General features: G+C 39.0%; 1 protein-coding gene across 1 annotated transcript; it reads right to left on the reverse strand.

Annotated features, from left to right (window-relative positions):
- Positions 1 to 14,615: 14,615 nt before the first annotated feature.
- Positions 14,616 to 17,292, reverse strand: LOC134821414 (low-density lipoprotein receptor-related protein 2-like). The gene is made up of 3 exons (XM_063832155.1): positions 16,601 to 17,292; positions 15,943 to 16,267; positions 14,616 to 14,723 (listed from the first exon to the last, which is right to left on the reverse strand). Exons 1-3 carry the CDS (start codon positions 17,290 to 17,292, stop codon positions 14,616 to 14,618), a joined length of 1,125 nt encoding a protein of 374 aa, XP_063688225.1.
- Between the last annotated feature and the right edge of the window lie 7,569 nt (positions 17,293 to 24,861).

A 24,861-nucleotide genomic window follows, 5' to 3' on the forward strand; every position in this document is an offset into this window, starting at 1 on the left:
AACAGGGCAGCAATGTGCGGGCCTGAAAGCTTTTGCACACACCGAAACGTTAGTCTCAGTTACCTAGGGTCGTATGATTGAGCATATGGCGGAATGAGCGACGACCATTAAGGCAAATAGCTAAATGTTGGGCTCTTAAAACGGTGTTGTAAGCTACACTCAGGCTAATAATAACACAAAAGATACTCATGTCTGCCATACTTGTAGAATCTGGCGAACTCTATACTATATATTCACAGCTCAGTTATTCAGTTAGAGAGACAAAATTATTTATGATCTATCAAGGATCACTCAATGAAACAATAAGTTTTTTAACTGGTGATACTCGTAAAATATTTGTTCCATATATTGGACTGTCGACGAGTCCAACTAGGCGCGCGTCCTGGTAGGTTGTAAACCTACAAAGAATGGACAACTAATTTGTAATTTTTATGTTTTTATTTCATTTAACCTTTCTATTCTAGCTAATAACGAACCATGGCGAAGTAACAAGTCACTAGGTTCCTTACTCTGCACTGAGAAGGACATTCAAAGAAGGAGAATCCTAGCTGAGATTGCTTTTAAGAACTTTGGAAAAGTATGGTTGTCCGGTAAGAAAATTTCCCTTGAAAGAAAGCTGAGGTTATATGATGCTCAAGTTGTATCTGTATTGATTTACAACTCAAATAGTTGGAGTCCTAAGAAAGCAACCATGGACAAAATGGACACACTCCATCGTAGACACCTCAGGTCCATTTTAAACATCAAATGGCCTAAAGGTATGATAAGCAACAAAGCATTGTATGAACGGTGCAAAGTTGAAAAGTTATCCAAGCGTATTGAACACCAGCTGCAGTGGAAGATGTTTGGACACATTCTCAGGAGTATGGATCGAGAACACCCCAGCCCAAACGGCTCTCTCTTTTGCAATTTTTTTTTCAATGAAACAAGAAATTTAATTTTAGCACATTGTTACAGAATAAAAGGATGTAAAACAATTCATAAATTATAATGCCCTTTGGTGTATGACTTTTTGTCCTTGACAGCTAGTTTGGTTTCGGAAGGACAGGTAACTAACGGGGCAAGGAATGCGCGTGCCTGGAAGCTTTTACACACCAAAACGCTAGTTCAGTTAAGTTTATCATTTATAGAGACAAGGCTCAGATTAGGACTAGAAGAAAAATTGTTATCAGACATTAGGGGTTTTGTTTATAGTTGTTATTATAGGTTGCAGTCTTGTTGTGACAAAAAGTCTACACTAAAACATGCTTTAGTTTATATTGTGTAGTTCAAGGATATAAAATGCAGCTTCAGGGTGGATATTGGAGAGCTGGCGAAAGATTTTGGCCTTTGTATCAATGGTTATAATAAGCTAATAATATCTTAAACTATACAGTGCTAATTAAAAATTTATTTAAACTTCATTGTTCATTCTCAAATTAGATTTTATTGAATCAGATAATTTATTCATTGGTATATTGGGGAGACCTAGAATGAACTTGTTATCGGTTTTAAGAAGTGATTTAAGTAGTAGAAATTTGCAAATGGACAACTTGCATGAATTTTGTATCACGTTGTGACACCCACGGTCGTCACACCCCTTTATCGTCCTGACGATACTTGTATCACGTTGCGACCCCCACGGTCGTTTCACTATGTGATACAGGGGGAGCCGCGCACTTCGTGCGCGGCGGGTCATACAACGTATGACAAGACGATACAGGGGAGCCGCGCCCTTCGTGCGCGGCGGGTCATACGACGTATGACAACATGAATTGAACGAAATTAGAGATATAGCTGTATGCAACAGATGTTGGGTTAGTGGTTCGCGCTCAGCCTGTTATGTCATTCCGCCGAATCTCTGTTATGTCATTCCGTGGTAGGTTTACAACCTACCAGGACGCGCGCCGAGTTGGACTCGTCGACGGTCCTCGTCCAATATATGGAACAGATATTTTACGAGTATCACCCGTTAAGTCATTCCGCCGAATCTCTGTCATTCCGCCGAATCTTTATGTTTATGAACATAATAGTCTGAGGTCCCCAGGTAAATGTTGGGAAAATCTTTTTCAAGGGTACAGTTTGATTGACAATGTCAATCCGTCGATATCGTTGCTCTGCGAAGCAGAGCAACGATCGACGACGTGCTAATTCGATGCGAAGCAAGAATGCTAGTTTGCGCGGCGCGTCGAAGCGGCGAAGTCCTCCAAGGGTACAGTTTACTATACCGCATTAAGGTATTTTTAAGAATCATTTTTGTCGGTAAGATCCTGTTATGTTTTATAATAATCATAATAATTCTTTACCTGGGGACCCCAGTGTTAAGAGGCGTACTCGGGTTTCAGCACGACAACTTACTTAACGGCCTATTTAATGCTCCAATTTTCCATGACTTCTAGAGATTATTTATTTATTATATTTCATTAAATTGTGATGGTATTAATTTAACTACGTATAATGGGCTCCTTTTAACTAGAGTATGGAAATTCAAGTTCCGATATTATGGAATACCTCCCGGTTTGAGACTCACTCAGGGCACAGTTCAAACCCAAACTCTCTTTGTACGGATACATTTTTAGGACAGTAATTTCTATTGTAATTATGGACTTCAGAATTTTATGCGAATTTGTATCTGGAAGATAACCAATTAAAACAAGTTAATAAAGGGTTGTAAAATAATTGGGTTAAATAGGACTACAATATTAATTTAACTCTCATATCTCATAACTTAGTGTTAATGTCCATTTACCCCAATAATTGAAGTAGTAGCGAATGTGGCGAGGGTGAAGCGATTAAATAGGATGATTCACGAGGTCGCTGTTCCGGTTCTCTCTCTCTCTCAAGGAATAAGAATATAAAGTGGCGATCTGGTCTTTTCATATAGTGGAATGTCAACTAGAACTGAACCATCTTGCATGGTCATCTCGAGGATCTAACATAGTGACGAACGGTTCTCGAGGAAGGAGGGGGGAATCAATGAAGCAATACGACTGGTGGAGCTTAGGTGAGGACAGGCAGAGCAAGTGGGGTGGGTATCACCGTCATATTGCCTCAGGAAAGGAACTCCATAGCCTAATAGTAATTCTGGAAGGATCTATCGGGAACAGGTAGTACTAGTAGTGCGAGGAATCTGATGAGATATTATGTATATTAACAGCATATTAAGCATTATACGACGGAAATTGACCTAAGTACGAACTAATCTTTAACGTCAACCTTTTGATACGAATGCAATCAATGACAATAACATGATCAAGAACTTAATCTAAATTACGAACCTATAATAGAAATGAGTAACATGTGGAGAGAGAACGGATACAGCAGAGCAAGACCCCGGGCCATGATAGGAACAGGTGAATGCAGAAGGCGAAAGGCGGAAGGCGGCGAGCAGCAGGCGAGCTCCCCTTTTTGTAGACTGCTGGTTGACAGGTCTTTGGGGAGTTGAAGGGGGAGTTGATTCTCATGGCACTCTTGTAACACCTCGGCTAGTTCGTCAACACAATAATCAAAAATCAATGCTGTTAAAATAATTGTAAGTATTCTTTTAACTATAAGTTCTAATAAATTTGAAACTTTAACAATCTTCAAGCCACTACTTTTCCCACCGGGAACGTCACAATTCCAAATAACTACTAATTTACAACGGCTTAAAATACTAACTACAGCTTCACGCCGTGGGACATTGCAACCCTACCGATAAAGACTTCAAAACTAATCTGACTACCAGTCTAGACCGACTACCAGTCTTTTAGTAAAACTATTCTATAAATTACTATAATTATAATACAGGCCGTTAGATATTGCAAACCTGAGATATTGCAAACCTGAGATATTGCAAACCAGTTCACCCTCAATTCACTATACCCCTACCTAACATCTCCCCGATCGAAATTTAATGACGACCCCGTCATATTATAATATATAATTTAAAGAATCCTTAGTTACATACAAGACGTTCTAAATAATGAGAAAGAGTAAAGAATAAGGAATAAATTTTGTCCGTATATACTTCCATTTCGGTACATTTAGATAATACTTTGTTAAATTGTCTAATAATTTTTTAAATTGTTTAATAATTTTTTAAATTGTTTAATAATTTTTACGATACATTAATTAAATACATTTATCGGATCATACCCTTACAAACAGCTAATAGGTAACTTAAATTAAAATTATAAAGTGTCTATCCTTAAGGTTTCTTCACATAACTCTACTTCAGCGGTAATTACAGCACAACAATTAAAAGTCTGTACTCCTCCCGATAGAGAGACCACCGTGTCACAATACACGTTAAAACAAAATTTATAATTTAAGCTTGTTATCAATTTATAGTGTTATTATCGTTTATGTTATTATTATATCGGATCTTTATAGAAATAGGAGGTTTCGACTGTTTAAGCTCACTCACATAGTGTATACTTCATAACTTAAGAAATAATTGAAATAAAATTTCGACCATTCTACTTTTTATCTTCTTACTTACTTATCTTTATTATTATTATTATTTATTTTTTTACTCTTTTTTATCTTTTTTTTTTTATACATTAAACCATACTATAATGATTCTACAATTACATGTTATGATCTATAAAATTTCTATAGCACATTTTCTCGCAAAAGCACGACAAAATAAACTTTCAAAAAAAAATTAAAATACGAAACTCTACATTGGCTATTCTTCGATCAGCCGTTTATATCTTTAATTCGCGCAATTACTTAATCAATAATACATACTTCTTAATTCGAATACTACAACTCTTAGCTAAACTACTTGACTTTTAAAATATAATACTACTAAGCGGCTATACTTCGATCAGCCGACGGTACTACTTCACACAGCATAAACAATTCTAACACAGTGCAAAAGGATTTGCTGCTACAAAGGGCAATGTTTCTAATTTATTTATTATCGCTACAACATCTGCACTTCTAAGTTCTCTCAACTTGTTCGTAACTTTTTCGGTATTCTGCGGAGAATAAAAATAATCTTAGTAGTACTTACATATTTCTTCATAAATCTATAAATGCCTAATGCAGTAATTAATGTGCAGCCACCAGCCATATTTCACAACGTAAATTACCCCAACTTCAACAAAATTTGTATCCCTTATTTCCCAGCATGATTCCACCATGCCAACTTTAACAACATCACTTCTATATCAAATCACTTCTCTATGTATCTACTTCATTTAAAATATCTTCCCTTCTTCTTCACGTCCGCATACCCTATTACACTAAATCATCTTTATTTTTTAAAACAACAAACCCTTTATCAAATCTCCCTCTGTCTCATCATAATTCAAATATCTTCTCTTTTTCACGTCCGCATACCCTATTACGCTAAATCATCTTTATTTTTAAACAACAAACCCTTTATCAAATCTCCCTCTGTATCATATCTTCTCTTCTTCACGTCCGCATACCCTATTACGCTAAATCATCTTTATTTTTAAACAACAAACCCTTTATCAAATCTCCCTCTGTATCATATCTTCTCTTCTTCACGTCCGCATACCCTATTACGCTAAATCATGTTGCCAATCTTAGTTTCAAAGTTCAAAGGGTCGTACTGAATCCGAAGTGTTTCTAAACACCAAGAGCTCTTTTGGCAGTATCACAACACTCAAATAACAGATAAGAAGCCCATCTACTAATTAAAACTAACACCTTGTCAACAACCATTATAGCACCTCCTCCCAATAAACTTCACAAGATCTTCTAAACCCCGTATCCCTTAGCCGGCTAATAATTTATACTGCAGTTTGATATATCTCCCCATAATATAATTGTCTCACATTTCAAAATCTCATAATAGCATAATCTCATTATCTCGTAACATCATACATCTCTCGCATCATTCCCATCTTTATCTAATTATACGGCCGTATATTTCCTATAATATATCACTTCTTTCTCTTTAACATCTTCTTCTCTTACTTCTCATTATAATTACATCACTTCTTTGTCTCTTCTACCTACTTCTCTGTTGTGACTTCATCATTTTATGGCTATGGCTGCAACAACTAATATCAATGTAAATAAATAAATTGCACTAACGGTGCACTAACAAAACAAACTAAGGTTTGGTGTCTCTTCCAGATTTTTTGAAAATTTTGCTAGAAAATTTTGTACAGAGAGAGCCGCATTAGGGCTACATTGTTAAGAGGCGTACTCGGGTTTCAGCACGACAACTTACTTAACGGCCTATTTAATGCTCCAATTTTCCATGACTTCTAGAGATTATTTATTTATTATATTTCATTAAATTGTGATGGTATTAATTTAACTACGTATAATGGGCTCCTTTTAACTAGAGTATGGAAATTCAAGTTCCGATATTATGGAATACCTCCCGGTTTGAGACTCACTCAGGGCACAGTTCAAACCCAAACTCTCTTTGTACGGATACATTTTTAGGACAGTAATTTCTATTGTAATTATGGACTTCAGAATTTTATGCGAATTTGTATCTGGAAGATAACCAATTAAAACAAGTTAATAAAGGGTTGTAAAATAATTGGGTTAAATAGGACTACAATATTAATTTAACTCTCATATCTCATAACTTAGTGTTAATGTCCATTTACCCCAATAATTGAAGTAGTAGCGAATGTGGCGAGGGTGAAGCGATTAAATAGGATGATTCACGAGGTCGCTGTTCCGGTTCTCTCTCTCTCTCAAGGAATAAGAATATAAAGTGGCGATCTGGTCTTTTCATATAGTGGAATGTCAACTAGAACTGAACCATCTTGCATGGTCATCTCGAGGATCTAACATAGTGACGAACGGTTCTCGAGGAAGGAGGGGGGAATCAATGAAGCAATACGACTGGTGGAGCTTAGGTGAGGACAGGCAGAGCAAGTGGGGTGGGTATCACCGTCATATTGCCTCAGGAAAGGAACTCCATAGCCTAATAGTAATTCTGGAAGGATCTATCGGGAACAGGTAGTACTAGTAGTGCGAGGAATCTGATGAGATATTATGTATATTAACAGCATATTAAGCATTATACGACGGAAATTGACCTAAGTACGAACTAATCTTTAATGTCAACCTTTTGATACGAATGCAATCAATGACAATAACATGATCAAGAACTTAATCTAAATTACGAACCTATAATAGAAATGAGTAACATGTGGAGAGAGAACGGATACAGCAGAGCAAGACCCCGGGCCATGATAGGAACAGGTGAATGCAGAAGGCGAAAGGCGGAAGGCGGCGAGCAGCAGGCGAGCTCCCCTTTTTGTAGACTGCTGGTTGACAGGTCTTTGGGGAGTTGAAGGGGGAGTTGATTCTCATGGCACTCTTGTAACACCTCGGCTAGTTCGTCAACACAATAATCAAAAATCAATGCTGTTAAAATAATTGTAAGTATTCTTTTAACTATAAGTTCTAATAAATTTGAAACTTTAACAATCTTCAAGCCACTACTTTTCCCACCGGGAACGTCACAATTCCAAATAACTACTAATTTACAACGGCTTAAAATACTAACTACAGCTTCACGCCGTGGGACATTGCAACCCTACCGATAAAGACTTCAAAACTAATCTGACTACCAGTCTAGACCGACTACCAGTCTTTTAGTAAAACTATTCTATAAATTACTATAATTATAATACAGGCCGTTAGATATTGCAAACCTGAGATATTGCAAACCTGAGATATTGCAAACCAGTTCACCCTCAATTCACTATACCCCTACCTAACACCCAGGCTATTTATATGTTCGGCGGAATGACGGGCTGAGCGCCGCCCAGTAAAATAATTTTAGGTGAATAGAAAGGTTGGCATCGTCAATCAAATGAATGATTGATACCGCCAATCAAATGCATGCGAATAAGCACAAATTTTATTATTTCTGCAAATTCAAAGATGTGAACTTTTATTTGGCCCAAAACGAAAAAGTTATTTTTACGAGGCGCGACAACAACAAACATTTTGCAAAAAACCGGACGTCTCTAGCTCTTTTACTTTTGGAGATAGGCCCCAGCCAGTAATGTTTCCTGGGCCGGTTTATATGCATATGCACTGCGCAAGTAATCAGTGATGGCACAGGTTTTGTATTGCAATAGACTACTGTACTAGTACGCGTTGTAGCGCCATGCACTACTGGGCCGCGCCGCGCATATTCTCTCAGCCACATATCCGTAGATCGGCGAGATGCACCACTGGGCCTCGCCGAGCTAGGAAGGATTGACATTTGCTCTATCCAGAGCCCTCTCGCCGATCTACCGAGAAGAATTATTTGATGCGCGGCGCGACCCAGTAGTGCATCGCGCTACAAGCCAAATATATACTTTAATACTTTCAACACTGCTATATAATGAATAATTTGAGAATGACTGTTATAAAGGTATATTTTTACCGACATTTGAAGTCAAAGCGTTGTTTTACTGACAGTAGTGGCTGACTAATAATTTGATTGACGATGTCAACCCATCAAAATCGTTGCTCTGCGAAGCAAGAATGCTTATAGTTTGCGCGGCGCGTCGAAGTCCTCCAAACTAACAATATATTTATATGATATTGACAAACGTTGCATGCCACTTTTCGCGCGCGTAACATTTATCAAATATAATAAGTCGTCACTTTTTTATATTTTTATCAAGAAACTTATTTTACTTTGGTGTATTCCAACAGCCACATTGTTACACAACTGCAATCAGCCAATTACAGCTAAAGTCGAAGCCGAAGAATTTATTTGGCCAGTGACGGTTAAGGTAGTGTATGGAAGCGCATGTGTGTCAAAAAAAATAATGATACACATGCGCGCTAGCAGGTTTATCATGTAAATCATTATGTGGCCCATGTGTGTCATTTCAATTTGAGACTTATTACGTAAGGGCTGGGAACCCCCAATTCGGTTTTCTATGATAGATATTGTCATAAGCTAGGCCTAGAGGTCATCGAAAGTCGCACAAAATGACCCAGGTTCATAGAATGAACGGAAATGAACGGAAATGAACAGAAATGAATTGTATCCCAAAATTGCTCATAATGGTTCAAAATTGGTCTGAAGAGTTTGGTTGGCCCTAGGACCACCCTATGACATGGATATGACATGGTTATGACATGGTTATGACATGGTTATGACATGGTGATAACATGGTTATTGGCTATGACATGGTTACAACCAAAACTCCTTCAGACCAATTTTGAACCATTATGAGCACTTTCAGGATACAATTCATTTCCGTTCATTTCGTTCATTCTATGAACCTGGGTCATTTAGTGCGACTTTCGAGGCTTAGTTTATGACAATATCTATCATCAATCATAGAAAACCGAATTGGGGGTTCCCAGCCCTTACGTAATAAGTCTCAAATTTAAATGACACACATGCACCACCAATTGATTTACATGATAAACCTGCTAGCGCATGTGTGTCAAAAACAAAAGTGACAGACATGCGATACCAGGTTTATAATGTAAATCAATAGGTGGCGCATGTGTGTTATTTCAATTTGAGACTTATTACGTAAGGGCTGGGAACCCCCAATTCGGTTTTATATGATAGATAGTGTCATGAGCTAGGCCTAGAGATCATCGAAAGTCGCACAAAATGACCCAGGTTCATAGAATGAACGGAAATGAACGGAAATGAACGGAAATGAATTGTATCCCAAAATTGCTCATAATGGTTCAAAATTGGTCTGAAGAGTTTGGTTGGCCCTAGGACCACCCTATGACATGGTTATGACATGGTTATGACATGGTTATGACATTGTTATGACATGGTTATGACATGGTTATGACATGGTTATGACATGGTTATGACATGGTTATGACATGGTTATGACATGGTTATGACATGGTTATTGGTTATGACATGGTTACAACCGAAACTCCTTCAGTCCAATTTTGAACCATTATGAGCACTTTCATGATACAATTCATTTCCGTTCATTTCCGTTCATTATATGAACCTAGCTGGGTCATTTTTTGCGACTTTCGATGACCTCTAGGCCTAGCTTATGACACTATCTATCATAGAAAACCGAATTGGGGGTTCCCAGCCCTTACGTAATAAGTCTCAAATTTAAATGACACACATGCGCCACCTATTGATTTACATGATAAACCTGGTAGCGCATGTCTGTCACTTTTGTTTTTGACACACATGCGCTATCAGGTTTATCATGTAAATCAATAGGTGGCGCATATGTGTCATTCAAATTTGAGAATTATTACGTAAGGGCTGGGAACCCCTAATTCGGTTTTCTATGATAGATAGTGTCATAAACTAGGCCTCAAAAGTCGCACAAAATGACCCAGGTTCATAGAATGAACGAAATGAACAGAAATGAATTGTATCCTGAAAGTGCTCATAATGGTTCAAAATTGGTCTGAAGGAGTTTTGGTTGTAACCATGTCATAGCCAATATTCATGTCATAACCATGTCACTTTTGTTTTTGACACACATGCGCTAGCAGGTTTATCATGTAAATGAATACTAATAGGTGGCGCATGTGTGTCATTTAAATTTGAGACTTATTACGTAAAGGCTGGGAACCCCTAATTCGGTTTTCTATGATAGATAGTGTCATAAACTAAGCCTCGAAAGTCGCACTAAATGACCCAGGTTCATAGAATGAACGAAATGAACGGAAATGAATTGTATCCTGAAAGTGCTCATAATGGTTCAAAATTGGTCTGAAGGAGTTTTGGTTGTAACCATGTCATAGCCAATAACCATGTTATCACCATGTCATAACCATGTCATAACCATGTCATAACCATGTCATAGGGTGGTCCTAGGGCCAACCAAACTCTTCAGACCAATTTTGAACCATTATGAGCAATTTTGGGATACAATTCATTTACGTTCATTTCCGTTCATTTCCGTTCATTCTATGAACCTGGGTCATTTTGTGCGACTTTCGATGACCTCTAGGCCTAGCTTATGACAATATCTATCATAGAAAACCGAATTGGGGGTTCCCAGCCCTTACGTAATAAGTCTCAAATTGAAATGACACACATGCGCCACCTATTGATTTACATGATAAACCTGGTAGCACATGTCTGTCACTTTTGTTTTTGACACACATGCGCTATCAGGTTTATCATGTAAATCAATAGGTGGCGCATGTGTGTCATTTAAATTTGAGACTTATTACGTAAGGGCTGGGAACCCCTAATTCGGTTTTCTATGATAGATAGTGTCATAAACTAGGCCTCAAAAGTCGCACAAAATGACCCAGGTTCATAAAATGAACGGAAATGAACGGAAATGAACGGAAATGAATTGTATCCTGAAAGTGCTCATAATGGTTCAAAATTGGTCGGAGTTTTGGTTATAACCATGTCATAGCCAATAACCATGTCATAACCATGTCATAACCATGTCATAACCAATAACCATGTCATAACCATGTCATAACCATGTCATAACCATGTCATAACCATGTCATAACCATGTCATAACCATGTAAGAAAAAGGCGTCATAGCCATGTCACTAGCTGACCACTATGATTGCATTAACAATAAAGCGTTATTCTAAAAATAATTATGAATTACAAACGAGAAAACACGTTTCCTTTTTTATTATTCTTATTTTGTAAATGTGCTGTAATTATTTTGTAATTTTCACGCAGTACAGGCAATCACGGACAAAAGAAACGATGTTTTATATTATTAGTCTTAGAAGACTGACATGATCAGCGCATCAAATAATGTTTTTTTCTTGATCGGCGCGATGCACAATTTATTAACTGGGCCGTACTGCCAGCTTACTGTGACATGTAAAATATTGACGTTGTTTTTTATTCGTTCGTAAATGATAAACGGTTGTGGGTTGCGGAATGACATTGAAAAGGCACAGGCTGAGCGCCGCCCGGCCAGTAACACAAACATTTCGCTTCGAAAAGAAAGTTGTTCGTGTTACTTCGAAAAAATTTAGACAAGCATCATCTGTCGACATACCGGCGAGTTCAATTTCCAATCCTTTCTTTAACGGGTGATAGTATCACTGATACTTGTAGTCGTAAAATATTTGCTTCAAATATTAATCAGGACCGTCGACGAGTCCAACTCGGCGCGCGTCCTGGTAGGTTATAAACTTACAAGTCACGCGTCGCGATCCTCATTTGTAATTCATTTCGCCCCCGCTATACCGTGGCGAAAGCCACGATACGACCGCGCAGCCCACAGTTGTAGTGCGATGCGTTACTGTGCCGCGCCGAGCTGCCATGAATTGACATCGTCAATTAAAGCCCACAGGCTAGATCGGCCCACTGGCTAGATCGGCGAGATGCGCTACTGTGCCGCGCCGAGCTGCCATGAATTGACATCGTCAATTAAAGCCCACAGGCACAACGAAGGGCTGAGGGTAATTAATTTACCGGATGGTGTAGGGAAATTGGTAAAAACACGACTTCGATTTTACATTAATTGTATAAAATTCTAATTTCAGGTAAACAAGCAAAGTTTGTTTTCAATTATTACATATAACTATTAGTTGACGGATGTTACTCGTTTGGATTTTTCGATGCGAAGTTTACTCAGCCTCAAGCCTGTCATTCCGCCGAATTTATATGATTATGAACATATAAATATAATACAAAAATTAAGTGCAAGTAAGTAAGTAAATATTTCATGCTAGGCATGTAGCACCCATTACGGTATGGGTAACCACTAATATAACCATCCATTGAGTCTTTGCTTTTTCGCTTTGCATAGCAGCTCAGCGAGGTCCGCAGGGCACAGGGGTGCTGGGTGCATTTTGCCTATATCTAACGACAAACAAGGTGGCCTTACAACGAGAAGCATTATTACTATTAGATCGATGCGCAGCAAGCTTGCTAGTTGCTACGAAGTATCCCGAAACGGGTTAGTCCATTATCTTTTCTAACAATAAACACATTTTTGGCACTTGGCAGTTGGCTTGATACACGAATAATTGCATTTCGATCTTCGCGCACGAAACCAGGACACAGAAGCTTGCCTGTCATGCGTCGGCGTACACGCTTCAATATGCAATTCTTGGTAGCTGTCATGCTACGCGCAGCAGGCAGCTTCATTCCTCCATAGCTCCATTGTCCAATGAGTATGTTTATAAATATTATAGCTTGTAGCACGATCCGTTACTGTGCCGCGCCGCGCATTCAATTATTGATTATTCTTCTTGCAACGCTAATTCGGTGAAATGTGCTACTGTGCCTTGCCGAGCTGCGATGAATTGACATCGTCAGTTAACATTATAGCCTGTGCAGCAACAGTACACGCGCTTTAACCTAACCATGTGCTTTCGCGCCACTGCAGCGTGCAGGCGCGCTCGTTTCACACGGGAGGCGATCGGCGGAGAGGAGTTTAAAGATAAAATAGAGATAAGGATAAAATACATATATAAATAGATCAAGATAGCGATTAGAATATTGAATAGAGATTTTACAGCAATTTTACAAAAATGACACACATGGGCCACATAATGATTTACATGATAAACCTGCTAGCGCATGTGTATCAAAAAAATTTTTGACACACATACGCTACCTAGGAAGCGCATGTGTATCATTATTTTTTTGACACACATGCGCTTCCATAAATGACATTAGCTTAACGGGTGATACTCGTAAAATATTTGTTCCATAATATATATTGACCGTCGACGAGTCCAACTAGCTCTGCGCGCGTCCTGGTACTGGTAGGTTATAAACCTACAAGGTATTATTATTAGAAGCTGGAAATGAACTTAGTCAAATTGTGATAAGTTTTGTGCAGGGATGAGTATGGTGTAGATTAGAAACTTTAGTTTTTATCACAACGGATTTTGATTTGGGATTTGTAGCGCGATGCGTTACTGTGCCACGCCGCGCACTCAATGAGGCTTCATAGTGAGGCTTCTCTGGCTAGATCGGCGAGATACGCTACTGTGCCGCGCCGAGCTGCCATGAATTGACATCGTCAATTAAATTTGGGATGGGATGAACGTTTGTTGAATTTTAAACGGTCACTAGGTACGTAGCGCAGTTGGTTAAAACTGAGAACGCCATCTTTGCAAATCGTAAGGTTGCGAGTTCGAATCCCACTGTCTGCCTAGTCGTGGGGTGAGCGTCGTTGACGTTCAGCTAAGGATCCTGAGTGGTATATGTTGTAGGTTTACAACCTACCAGGACGCGCGCCGAACAGATATTTTACGAGTATCACCCGTTAATGGTATATGCAGCCCCCCGGTCTACTCAGCCGACTACTCGAGAAATCGGGTGTAAGGGTTAAATGAGGATCAGCTGCACATTGCAGCAAAGTCTCGGGCGAAGAAAGTATGGTACACACTACTTTAACCGTCACTGGCCAAATAAATCCTTCGGCTCCCTGTAATTGGCTGGTTAGTTGCACTTGTGTAACAATGTGGCTGTTGTATTACACCGAAGTAAAACTAAAATAAGTGTCTTGATTTAAAAAATTGTGCGGTTTTAACTTCATACGCTTTCTTAATATAATTACACATAACTGTTTTCTTTGTTCTTTGTTCTTGAGTCATGAACTCACGAGGCCAGGGTACAAATGACGTTCAAATTAAAATATTTCAAAGTTATTAGTTCACCAAAAATTAACATAATGTGTACTATGATTTGTAACAACCAGTCTACATAGCTATATGCATTATGACCACATAACACATTTCAATCAAAAATCATTTCCATTCTTCATCTGGACGTATTCCAACATCATCTGGACGTATTTCAACATCATATGGACGTATTTAAACATCATCTGAACGTATTCCAACATCATCTGGACGTTTTTCAGCGTCATCTTGAGCCTCAGAAATGAATGATGTTGTATTTATTGGTTTCTGCAAAATAACATTCAGAGAAACCCTTTCCCCTCTGGAACTTGATACCTCTCCAGGCACAGTAAGGTTGATATGGGTAGTTCTTGCTTCTGGTATTTGCACAATCTCATCATTAACCCTCGCGCTAGGGATAAAAGGTAGCAATTCTCTTATTCTGGTACAAACTCTGTTCCAAAGTCCTACGAATAATCTCAGCCATTCTTTAAATTCAGAGTGATAAATAATGGGATTTATCAAAGAGTTAACCGGTAGAATCACTATTGAGCAGAAATCATAGTAACGGGAAGCATCAACCACCATCATGAAATGTAGGAGCCCTATGGTAATAAAAGGAATCCAACAACAAGCGTCAGACAGGATTATGATGCTTATCTTTCTCTGTAGAGCTGTGTTCATCTGGGTTGCATATCTATTATTTGAGTTGGATCTGGAATAACCGGATATGATGAGCACTATGATGTAGCATATGGTGATGATAATGAAGCAGAAAAAGTTTATAAATAGAACGGAGAGAGAATACACTTTTTGGGGATCATCTTCAGTGACAAAGTATTTAAAAAGGCACACTCCTGAGTTCCCGTAAAAGCCTATGCCTCTCCCTTGAACTCCTCCATGATCATTGGAGAACATCTCTCCTATGAACCTTCGTATCGTTTCCCATGACATGTTAGGTTGCCCATCATTATATCGTAGTCTAATTTTACCTTGATATTGCTTTATCACATCAGCATGGATATTTTTATTGATCATTCCAACGAACAGTGTTATTTCTTCGTAGCTTAGACCGTTTATGAAGAAATCTTCCAACTGACTCATTATTGGTATGACACTGAGAAGAACTGAAATGAGGAGTGTCAGAAGACAAACAACTGCAGTCAGCGTAACCCACTTCTTGGATAAAATGTTAGATTGGAAGACATGACCTATACGGTAGACTCTGTAAATACTCAGGGTTGTCATGGTGAAGAGGGATATCTGGGACCCTACTGAACTTAAAATTCCAAGAAATAAACACTCAGAAGCACCCCTCCACTTAAATTGTTCTTTACAATATCTCTCTCCTATTATGTAGTCGGCTATTGCAATAAGGAGGAGATACGACCCGACTAACAAGTCCCCAAAAGCAATCAACATGATCAAGAAGTTGTCCCTAAATACCACAGAGAATCCCCGCAATCGAGTGAGCTGTGCCCCGGACTTGATAAGAACTAGGATGTTGATGACTGTAGATCCTACCCCGATAAGCCACGAAGCAGTTCTCAGATGAGCGCTGGAAATAATCCGACGTTGGGCGTTCTCACACTGATCTCCACACTCGTCACTGAAATCTACACAGTTCATGATCCCGTTACACTGCTTACTTAGAATGAGTCTCTCTCCGCTGGTCACACAAGTAAACTGATTAATACACCCGTCTTCATCAGACCCATCTCCACAGTCATCAGCTAGGTCACAAACCTTGTCCCTTGCAATGCACTTCCCACTTTTACATGGGAACACGTTGTCGAGGTACTGTGAGTGTGAACCTGGTTTTGGTGACACCTTGATGATTTCGGACATGCTGCTTGTTTTGTTTCTTTTTAATGTATTGGTGGTCTCAAAGCTTGCTTCCAAACAGTCACTTATACCGCCATACTTATACATACATTGTACACCTTCTTCAGTACACAAGTTGTTGCATGATGCAAACAAATATAGGTTGCCATATAAAAATGAACAATGCCTTTTTACTTCTGAATGAATTATATTTTTCATTTTTACGCCGATTATATCAACACGAGGAACTTTTTCAGCACAGCTAAAAATCTGACTGTACTTAAGGAGGTCGGGCACACACGGGGGCACGAATATTCTACCAGCATGAGTAATAGTGTCCGTCCACCAGTTTGCATAATCTCTACTGATGTAACACATGGCCTTCTCTCCCTCAAAGTCAGACACGTGGTCGCACAAGTTGTTCATGTTCAAATACCTTTGATCCTCCGGTATGTTGCTGATTTTGAGCATTTCACTGCAGGTTGATGTTTTAGCATCCCATCTTTTTCTGTTTTCTTGGCCGCATTCTTGAAAGAAGTCCTTACTCTCATCTTTACCGTCGATGCAATCATGAACTCCGTCCATTACAAAAGATTTAAGGAGTGGAATAAACTTGGTATCATGATGGTAATGGACTTTGCGCTGACATGCAATGTTTTTATATGTTGTAGCATTGCAGTCAGTTTCGTCCACTCCTAAAGGACAATCATTTACTCCATCACATATGGAATGGTTATGTATACCACAGTGCTCATTAGAAACTGTAGTAAAGTTTGTGCACTTCTCATCCATACCATCATCACAGGTTTCACCCCTACCACAGATCAGGTATTTGGTGATGTTCGTATTTTCCCCGTTCACTCTGCACATCAGAGCTTCGTTTATTTTGCCCAGTTGACAGTTCATTTGTTCCTCCCACTTCTCACAAGGATGGTATTCTCCGCCGTCAGCAAATCGGGGGTTGGTGCACATGTTAAAAGGTGGAACGTATATTTCCTGCGAGCTAATTAAAGCGCTCTTACAACGAATACCTTGGTCTGGACCGAGGGTTCCGCCTGGATCCTTGCATCCTTTTTGATCCCATAAGTTTACTTCGCTTTCAATACATGTATAATAAGGATGAAGCCACCAACTTTTAATCCAGCTTGGCTTAGAAAAGTTTACTATTTGTCCTGTTGAATGGTTGCAATATCCATCATCTTCATCGAGGTAGAAGAACCCCCCTCCACAGTAGAAATACGACTCGTCGCATCTCACTTTCTTCAGAACATCAGCAGATACGCTGATAGAAGAGTCCAGCGTGCACGGCTCGCTTCCGTTCAGCTCCTCTTTACAATCCCACTCATCGGCTCCATCATCACAATCCTCCTCTCATTACATATGTACCTGGTCGGGAGAGCTGTTGAGGGGCCGCTACTTGTGGGGCAGATTACCATGCACCTACCCTTGTCTGCATTGTTTCCATCTACTCCGCACATCTGAGTTTTGTTGTATCTACAGGTTTTTGTCAGGTTGTAACAATATTCTGCGGATTTTGGAATTTAGATACATTTGCAAGACTGCAAGCTTGACCATTTGTTAATGATGGAATCGACGATAACTTCGCTTTTGCAATAATATTGTAGCTATTTTATTTTTACCTGTGGTGTCGTTCGTGAAGTGCGGGTTGGTATTACAAAGAAACTTTTGCTGTATCTCGTAATATTCCTCCTCAAATGGACACTTGAAATAAACACGTTTAGTTTCTGAGACACACTTTTCTTTCAGGAAGCCTTCCTCGTTTGCAACGTTACATTCTGTACCTGGGATAGTTTACTATTACTTTATTTTAACAATTTTAACATATTTTACCTATTTCAAATTTTAACAAATTTTTTTGCCAATTTGTCCAAATGCCAAACAAATATTCAAACTAGGACGTTAAATTTTGATGTAAAGGCCTAGATCAAAAATCCGGCTTAACATAAAGCTGATTTTAATTATTTCAAGTAAAAATATTTTAAAATGCATTAAAAATCAATAAAAACCCATTGAAACCGATTAAAAAAGTTGATAGAACCTTACCATTGTACTCATCTCTACTTTTGTTGGTACAGGAAATATGCATCGCATCACTTTCAAGGCAGTAAGATTTAGGTTTCCATCCTGACAATTTGCAGTCGAGAATGTCTTTCGTTCCATTTTCGCAATTTATATGATCCACGTTAAATTTAATCTTCCTGTAAATTTACGTTTATTTGTCCTCACTCTTCATTGGTCGATTGAAAGGTTGATCGAAAAATCGGTTTAAATGATGATTGAAAAATTACATATTTTGTATACAAATTCCAGATTCTCTCTCCCAAATTTTAACCAACCTTATCAATCAAATCCTAAATACAAACACGGATTGTATAGACCAAGATACATGTACATTTAAATGTTAAAGAAGTCGGCTTTTGAAAAACAAATATCTGAAAAACTGTTTGTAAACAAACTAATATACTAATATACCAGACAAACCTCTCTAAGGGTAGATTAGCTGTCCAGAAAGCATACGCTTCATCAAAGTTTAACGACTGACAAATCAAGTCTAATTCAATGTGTGACATGTTCATCCAACTGTCACAGACCGCTCCCTGAGCGAAACCCTCCCCACTGATAAGAACAAGATTATCTTCTAACTCCCATTTATAGAAGATCTTGATGGTGTTCGGTCTTCCGCTGAAAATTTCGCAGATGAGATTCAAGCAACATTTCATGTGCGAAAATGGGCGAAAATGGGCGAAAAAGTGTGAATAAGTGGGCAATGTCATGTAATTGTGGTATTTAATTACCAAAAGTACTGGCTAAAAATGAAGGATGTCAGATTTATCGTCGGCAAAATACACAATACATATAAACCATTTAATGGCTTCGCTGGAGCATCGAAGCGTTTGGCAGAAACATATATGGAATGCTTTTCTAGTAACCTGTCACTGGCCTTAGAAGTATTTATAGCTATAGTAACCTATCAACCATCCAGTAACCTAGCAACTATCTAGTAACCTAGTAACCAGCTTATAACCTAGTAACCTAGTAACCTGATATCTTGTAGCCAAATACCAGGACCTCACAAAGGTTTAGCTGAACAATCTCCCGCGGATCTGGCGGAATCTCAAAAGAGACCACTCTTCCTGTTCTGTTGCATTTCAGGGGAATCTCCATTTCCTTCTTTGTGGTGTTGTCTGGAGTTACCGTTATAAGGCTATCTTCACACTCCACTCCATCAACCTTCACCTGGGATATGTTATTTTAGGTGTCTTTAAAACTACATCAGCTATAGAGATATGAATCTCATTAAAAGATTGAATCTAGTCAAGATGACTTCGATGAAATAAGTTTAAATAGCTAAATTAGCAAGTACAGTTAAATTAGTAGTTTAGTTAAAGTATAGCTAAACTAATATAGTTACTGTATGCAATTAGAGATTTGTTTACCCGGGTCCTGTTAAGTTTGAGAGGAGATCCCAGTCGGTTGTAAGCAACAACTCTAGTCACGTGGTATACTTCCAACAGGTCAACCCTCCACCAGTCCTGTACTGTGTTAGTAACCTTGGTATTCAGGTCGTCGTTGTGGGTACACGTCCTGTAGTCAAATATTAGTGACACATTGTGGGTACACGTCCTGTAGTCAAATATTAGTGACACATTGTGGGTACACGTCCTGTAGTCAAATATTAGTGACACATTGTGGGTACACGTCCTGTAGTCAAATATTAGTGACACATTGTGGGTACACGTCCTGTAGTCAAATATTAGTGACACATTGTGGGTACACGTCCTGTAGTCAAATATTAGTGAAACATTGTGGGTACACGTCCTGTAGTCAAATATTAGTGACACATTGTGGGTACACGTCCTGTAGTCAAATATTAGTGACACATTGTGGGTACACGTCCTGTAGTCAAATATTAGTGAAAAATTGTGGGTGCACGTCCTGTAGTCAAATATCAGTGAAACATTGTGGATACACTTCCTGTAGTCAAATATTAGTGAAACATTGTGGTTACACGTCCTGTAGTCAAATATTAGTGACACATTGTGGGTACACGTCCTGTAGTCAAATATTAGTGAAACATTGTGGGTACACGTCCTGTAGTCAAATATTAGTGAAACATTGTGGGTACACGTCCTGTAGTCAAATATTAGTGAAACATTGTGGGTACACGTCCTGTAGTCAAATATTAGTGAAACATTGTGGGTACACGTCCTGTAGTCAAATATTAGTGACACATTGTGGGTACACGTCCTGTAGTCAAATATTAGTGACACATTGTGGGTACACGTCCTGTAGTCAAATATTAGTGAAACATTGTGGGTACACGTCCTATAGTCAAATATAAATGAAACATTGTGGGTACACGTCCTGTAGTCAAATATTAGTGAAACATTGTGGGTACACGTCTTGTAGTCAAATATTAGTGACACATTGTGGGTACACGTCCTGTAGTCAAATATTAGTGACACATTGTGGGTACACGTCCTGTAGTCAAATATTAGTGAAAGTCAAATATTAGTGACACATTGTGAGTATAATACGTCATGTAGTCAAATATTAGTGACACCTTGCCAACCACATAACTTTTTGTCGAAGCAATGGATACAACTCTAACCGCAAAATATATTTAGTCTTTTTGATATTATAAAGGGACGAGACTCATTTTTAAGTCAAATTCTATGGCGAGACTAAGAATCAGTAAAACAAGTGTATCATGCTTATAGATTCGGTGTTCTTCACACGAGGTGCATTTAATGATTTTAATCGTGCTGAAATTAAATTAAAATTAAATACGTATCTACAATCTAAATAACTAACGAATTCCAGTAGGTAACGTTCAGGTCACCATCAACTGCTCTCCAGCTGTGTCCAAACCATGACGTGTCTGACTGAGCAGTCGGTTTCTTGTGCGACAATAACTCCTCCTTTTTGTGCGACAATAACTCCTCTGATCGGCCTAAGATAAGATAATATAAGATAATATCGTAATTCGTAATCAAAAGTTGAACTTTTACTTTTATCGTCGATGATTTTTGCACAATGTGTTTACATTTAGACTTGTCAGATGTCTAGTTTTACGGTTTTTGTTATTATTATTTCATTTTTAGTAGGGGCTTAATTTAGCCATTAAAAACTATCGCTGATAACATAAAAGTAATCATAAAGTTTTCATTTTATCCTCATTCAGATATTGGTAATAGTAATAATTCTGCTTCGAATTATTTAGTTTTACCTTGACTGGCACAGATCGAGGTCAGGAATAAGATGATTGACCTTTCCAGGAATTTGTATTTCATTCTGATCAAGGCACGTTTATAATTATATTAAGTAAATCTTAAAGTCTTAGATACAGAAAGAGCTATCAACCTAATTTTAGAGCTTCACAACTAAAACAGAAAACTACAATTTGTAGAACTAGATATAGACCTTGAACACGCTTGAAGTTGAAATAGTAGCTTTGATGTTAAATAATGAGAAATCGAGCTTCATATGAGGCAAATTACGATAAACGATGAGCAAGTCGTTCGCAAAATTTGGCCACGGAATATATGAATTAAAGGAAGAGCGAAATTAACGTGGCACCAGCTGTAAAGATTTTATAAAATGCCGACCGATTTAAGTTTTTTATACTTCAAACTGCAATTTCGCAACATCAACTAATTAGATCATAGATTGTCAGGGATTCGCTTGATAATAACTCCCGCAACATCGAAGCCTGAATTCCCTACCTTAAAATTAAAGATCGGGTAAATTCATCGAAGCCTGAATTCCCTACCTTAAAATTAAAGATCGGGTAAATTCTTTGTGTCGGCAGCTGTACGGAGCGAGGGTTGACAAAATGAATATTGTCTGCTCTCTTAACTACATATTGCGGTACTATACGGTAAAAATACTAGCTATACTATATCTATAGAAAACATACTACCTATATGGTGCAATTCCAGATGGTAGTCGAATAAATCGGTCAGTTCTGATCGTAGCAGCAAATTTTAAAGACACAAAGAGCAATCACGTTTCGAATCAGCATCTGGCACCGGCCACAGAACTTTATATTTAACAGATACGTGTTATTTCAGTCACTAATGTCAATGACTGCTTCGGATCGAGGATGTTCCATGATTTTATAATTATGGACCATTACAGTTACTACACCTAACTTCTAGCGCAAATTATTGCCACGAGTATCGACAGATTTCACCTAACCATGTGCTTTCGCGCCACTGCAGGCGCGCTTGTTTCACAACAAGTAGCGCGCGCTACTGCAAGCGCAAGGGCTCTGGATAGAGCAATCGACAGATTAAAGAATTTTAACAAATTTTGGAGAAGGTTTCAAATGAGAAAACAGAAAAGGATTTAGCCCGGAGACACGTTTCTCACTCTTATTGGCATTGCTTTTGCCACGAGTTTAATACTGCCGAGTGCTGATAGTGATAAAGATTCCAAATTGAATTACTTACGCTCGAGATACAAGATAATCAAAATCTAAATATGATTTACTCATGATTTGTGAGTATCAATATCATCAATTAAATGGTCAGCATGTGTTGATATCCACACTTCAAATAAGACTATCGAAAACCGGTCACGAGGGCGGAAGTCACGACACCCGAAGTTAACCATCGAGGGCGAAGGACGATCACGACACAAAAGCGAAAATCGATCACATGACAAAAGGGCGGAGGTTTCCAAAAATTACATTTTTGAGCATTTAAAATATAATTTCAAATTTGGAACATTACAGTAACGTTATTCAAATTATCTCAAACAAAAAAAATATACTGCAAAGCTTTGTGTTTTGATCATATGCAGATGATCGTGGCTGCAGTGATTTTGATTGTATAATTTTGATTGGGCAGTGATGGTGATCTGAATAAGAAAATGTTGGGATGCCAGCCTGAGCCAGTAATGCATTAACACTAACTTTATCAAATGAACAGCCCACTGAGGAGTAGTTAGTGTTATATTACTGGGCCGCGCTCAGCCTGTCATTCCGCCGAATCTCATTATGAACGTACATGATAGCCTTCACATAGCCATGTGTATACGCGTACTGCGTGACGCGCTTGTTTCCTTAGTGCTTAGCTTTGCCGCCTACGGCGGTCGCGCGCTACTGCAAGCGAGAGGGCTTTGGTTAGAGCAAATGATAGCCTGAGGTCCCTTGTATCACGTTGCGACCCCCACGGTCGTTTCACTATACGGCCACGGCGGGTCATACAACGTATGACAAGAGGTCCCCAATATAACTATAAAGGAGTAAGTGAGCGCAAACGCGAGAACACTAAACAGCAGTACGTTGTACGTGAGGGCAGCACAAAACTACAAAGTTAACGGGTGATACTCGTAAAATATTTGTTCCATATATATATGAGTAAGTGAAGTTACTTACCTGAGGACCCCAGGCTATTATGTTCATTAAATAAAGATTTGGCGGAATGACAGGCTGAGCGCGGCCCAGTAATGAAGTTACTAAACCAGACAAAATTGATAAGCGCTCGATTTTATCACATAATTTCAAGCTGCAGAGAGATTTTACGACGCGCATAGCTCAAGTGACTCGATATAAGCTTTCCTATTGGCGCAAACTTTTCAGCCAATCAGCATCTACGGCACTTTTCTGCCGTAATTGACTCGTATTTTGACCTACCTTACTGGGCCGCGCTCAGCCTGTCATTCCGCCTAGTCTCTATTCTATGTTAATGAACATAATAGCCTGGGGTCCCCAGGTAAGACCTACCAGGACCGTCGACGAGTCCAACTCGGCGCGCGTCCTGGTAGGTTATAAACCTACAACACAAAAGTACAAAACGGTTGTCATACGTTGTATGACCCGCCGCACACGAAGTGCGCGGCTCCCCCTGTATCGTCACCATAGTGAAACGACCGTGGGGTCGCAACGTGATACAACAAAACGGCACACATGGAAAAGATACAGAAACTAAGCCTTGATTCACGATGTCAATCCTTCGCAGCTCGGTGAGGCACAGTGGTGCATCTCGCCGATCTACCGAAGATTGCGAGAAGCATTATTTGATGCGCGCGCGACCCAGTAGTGCATCGCGCTACAAACTAAGCCGTGCGCATTTTAAGTTATTAACGGGTGCGTGATACTTTTAAAACATTCGTTTGAAATATCTTTGATTCACGATGTCAATCTTTGGCCTTTGCAGCTCGGTGAGGCACATTGTATCACGTAGTGACTCCCACTGTCGCTTCACTATAGTGACGATACAGGGGGAGCCGCGCACTTCGTGCGCGGCGGGTCATACAACGTATGACAAGAGGCACAATGGTGCATTTCGCCACAAGAATATATGTAATTCGATTATGCATAATGGCAGGCAAAATGCAGCGATTTCATTGGACGAGAACAACTGTTGGCAATGTTTGACTACAAATGGCAGCATTTGAGCGAAAACCTGGTTTCGGCCCCCCCTGTGGTCAAGCGCGTGCTACTTCGTAGCAGTAATATATCGAGATCAGAAGAAAGCGGCGCGCGCGCTACTCGAAAAAGATTTAGACGAG

This window comes from Bolinopsis microptera, chromosome 9 (assembly GCF_026151205.1).
Source record: "Bolinopsis microptera isolate Bmic1 chromosome 9, MBARI_Bmic_1.0, whole genome shotgun sequence".
NCBI lineage: Eukaryota > Metazoa > Ctenophora > Tentaculata > Lobata > Bolinopsidae > Bolinopsis > Bolinopsis microptera.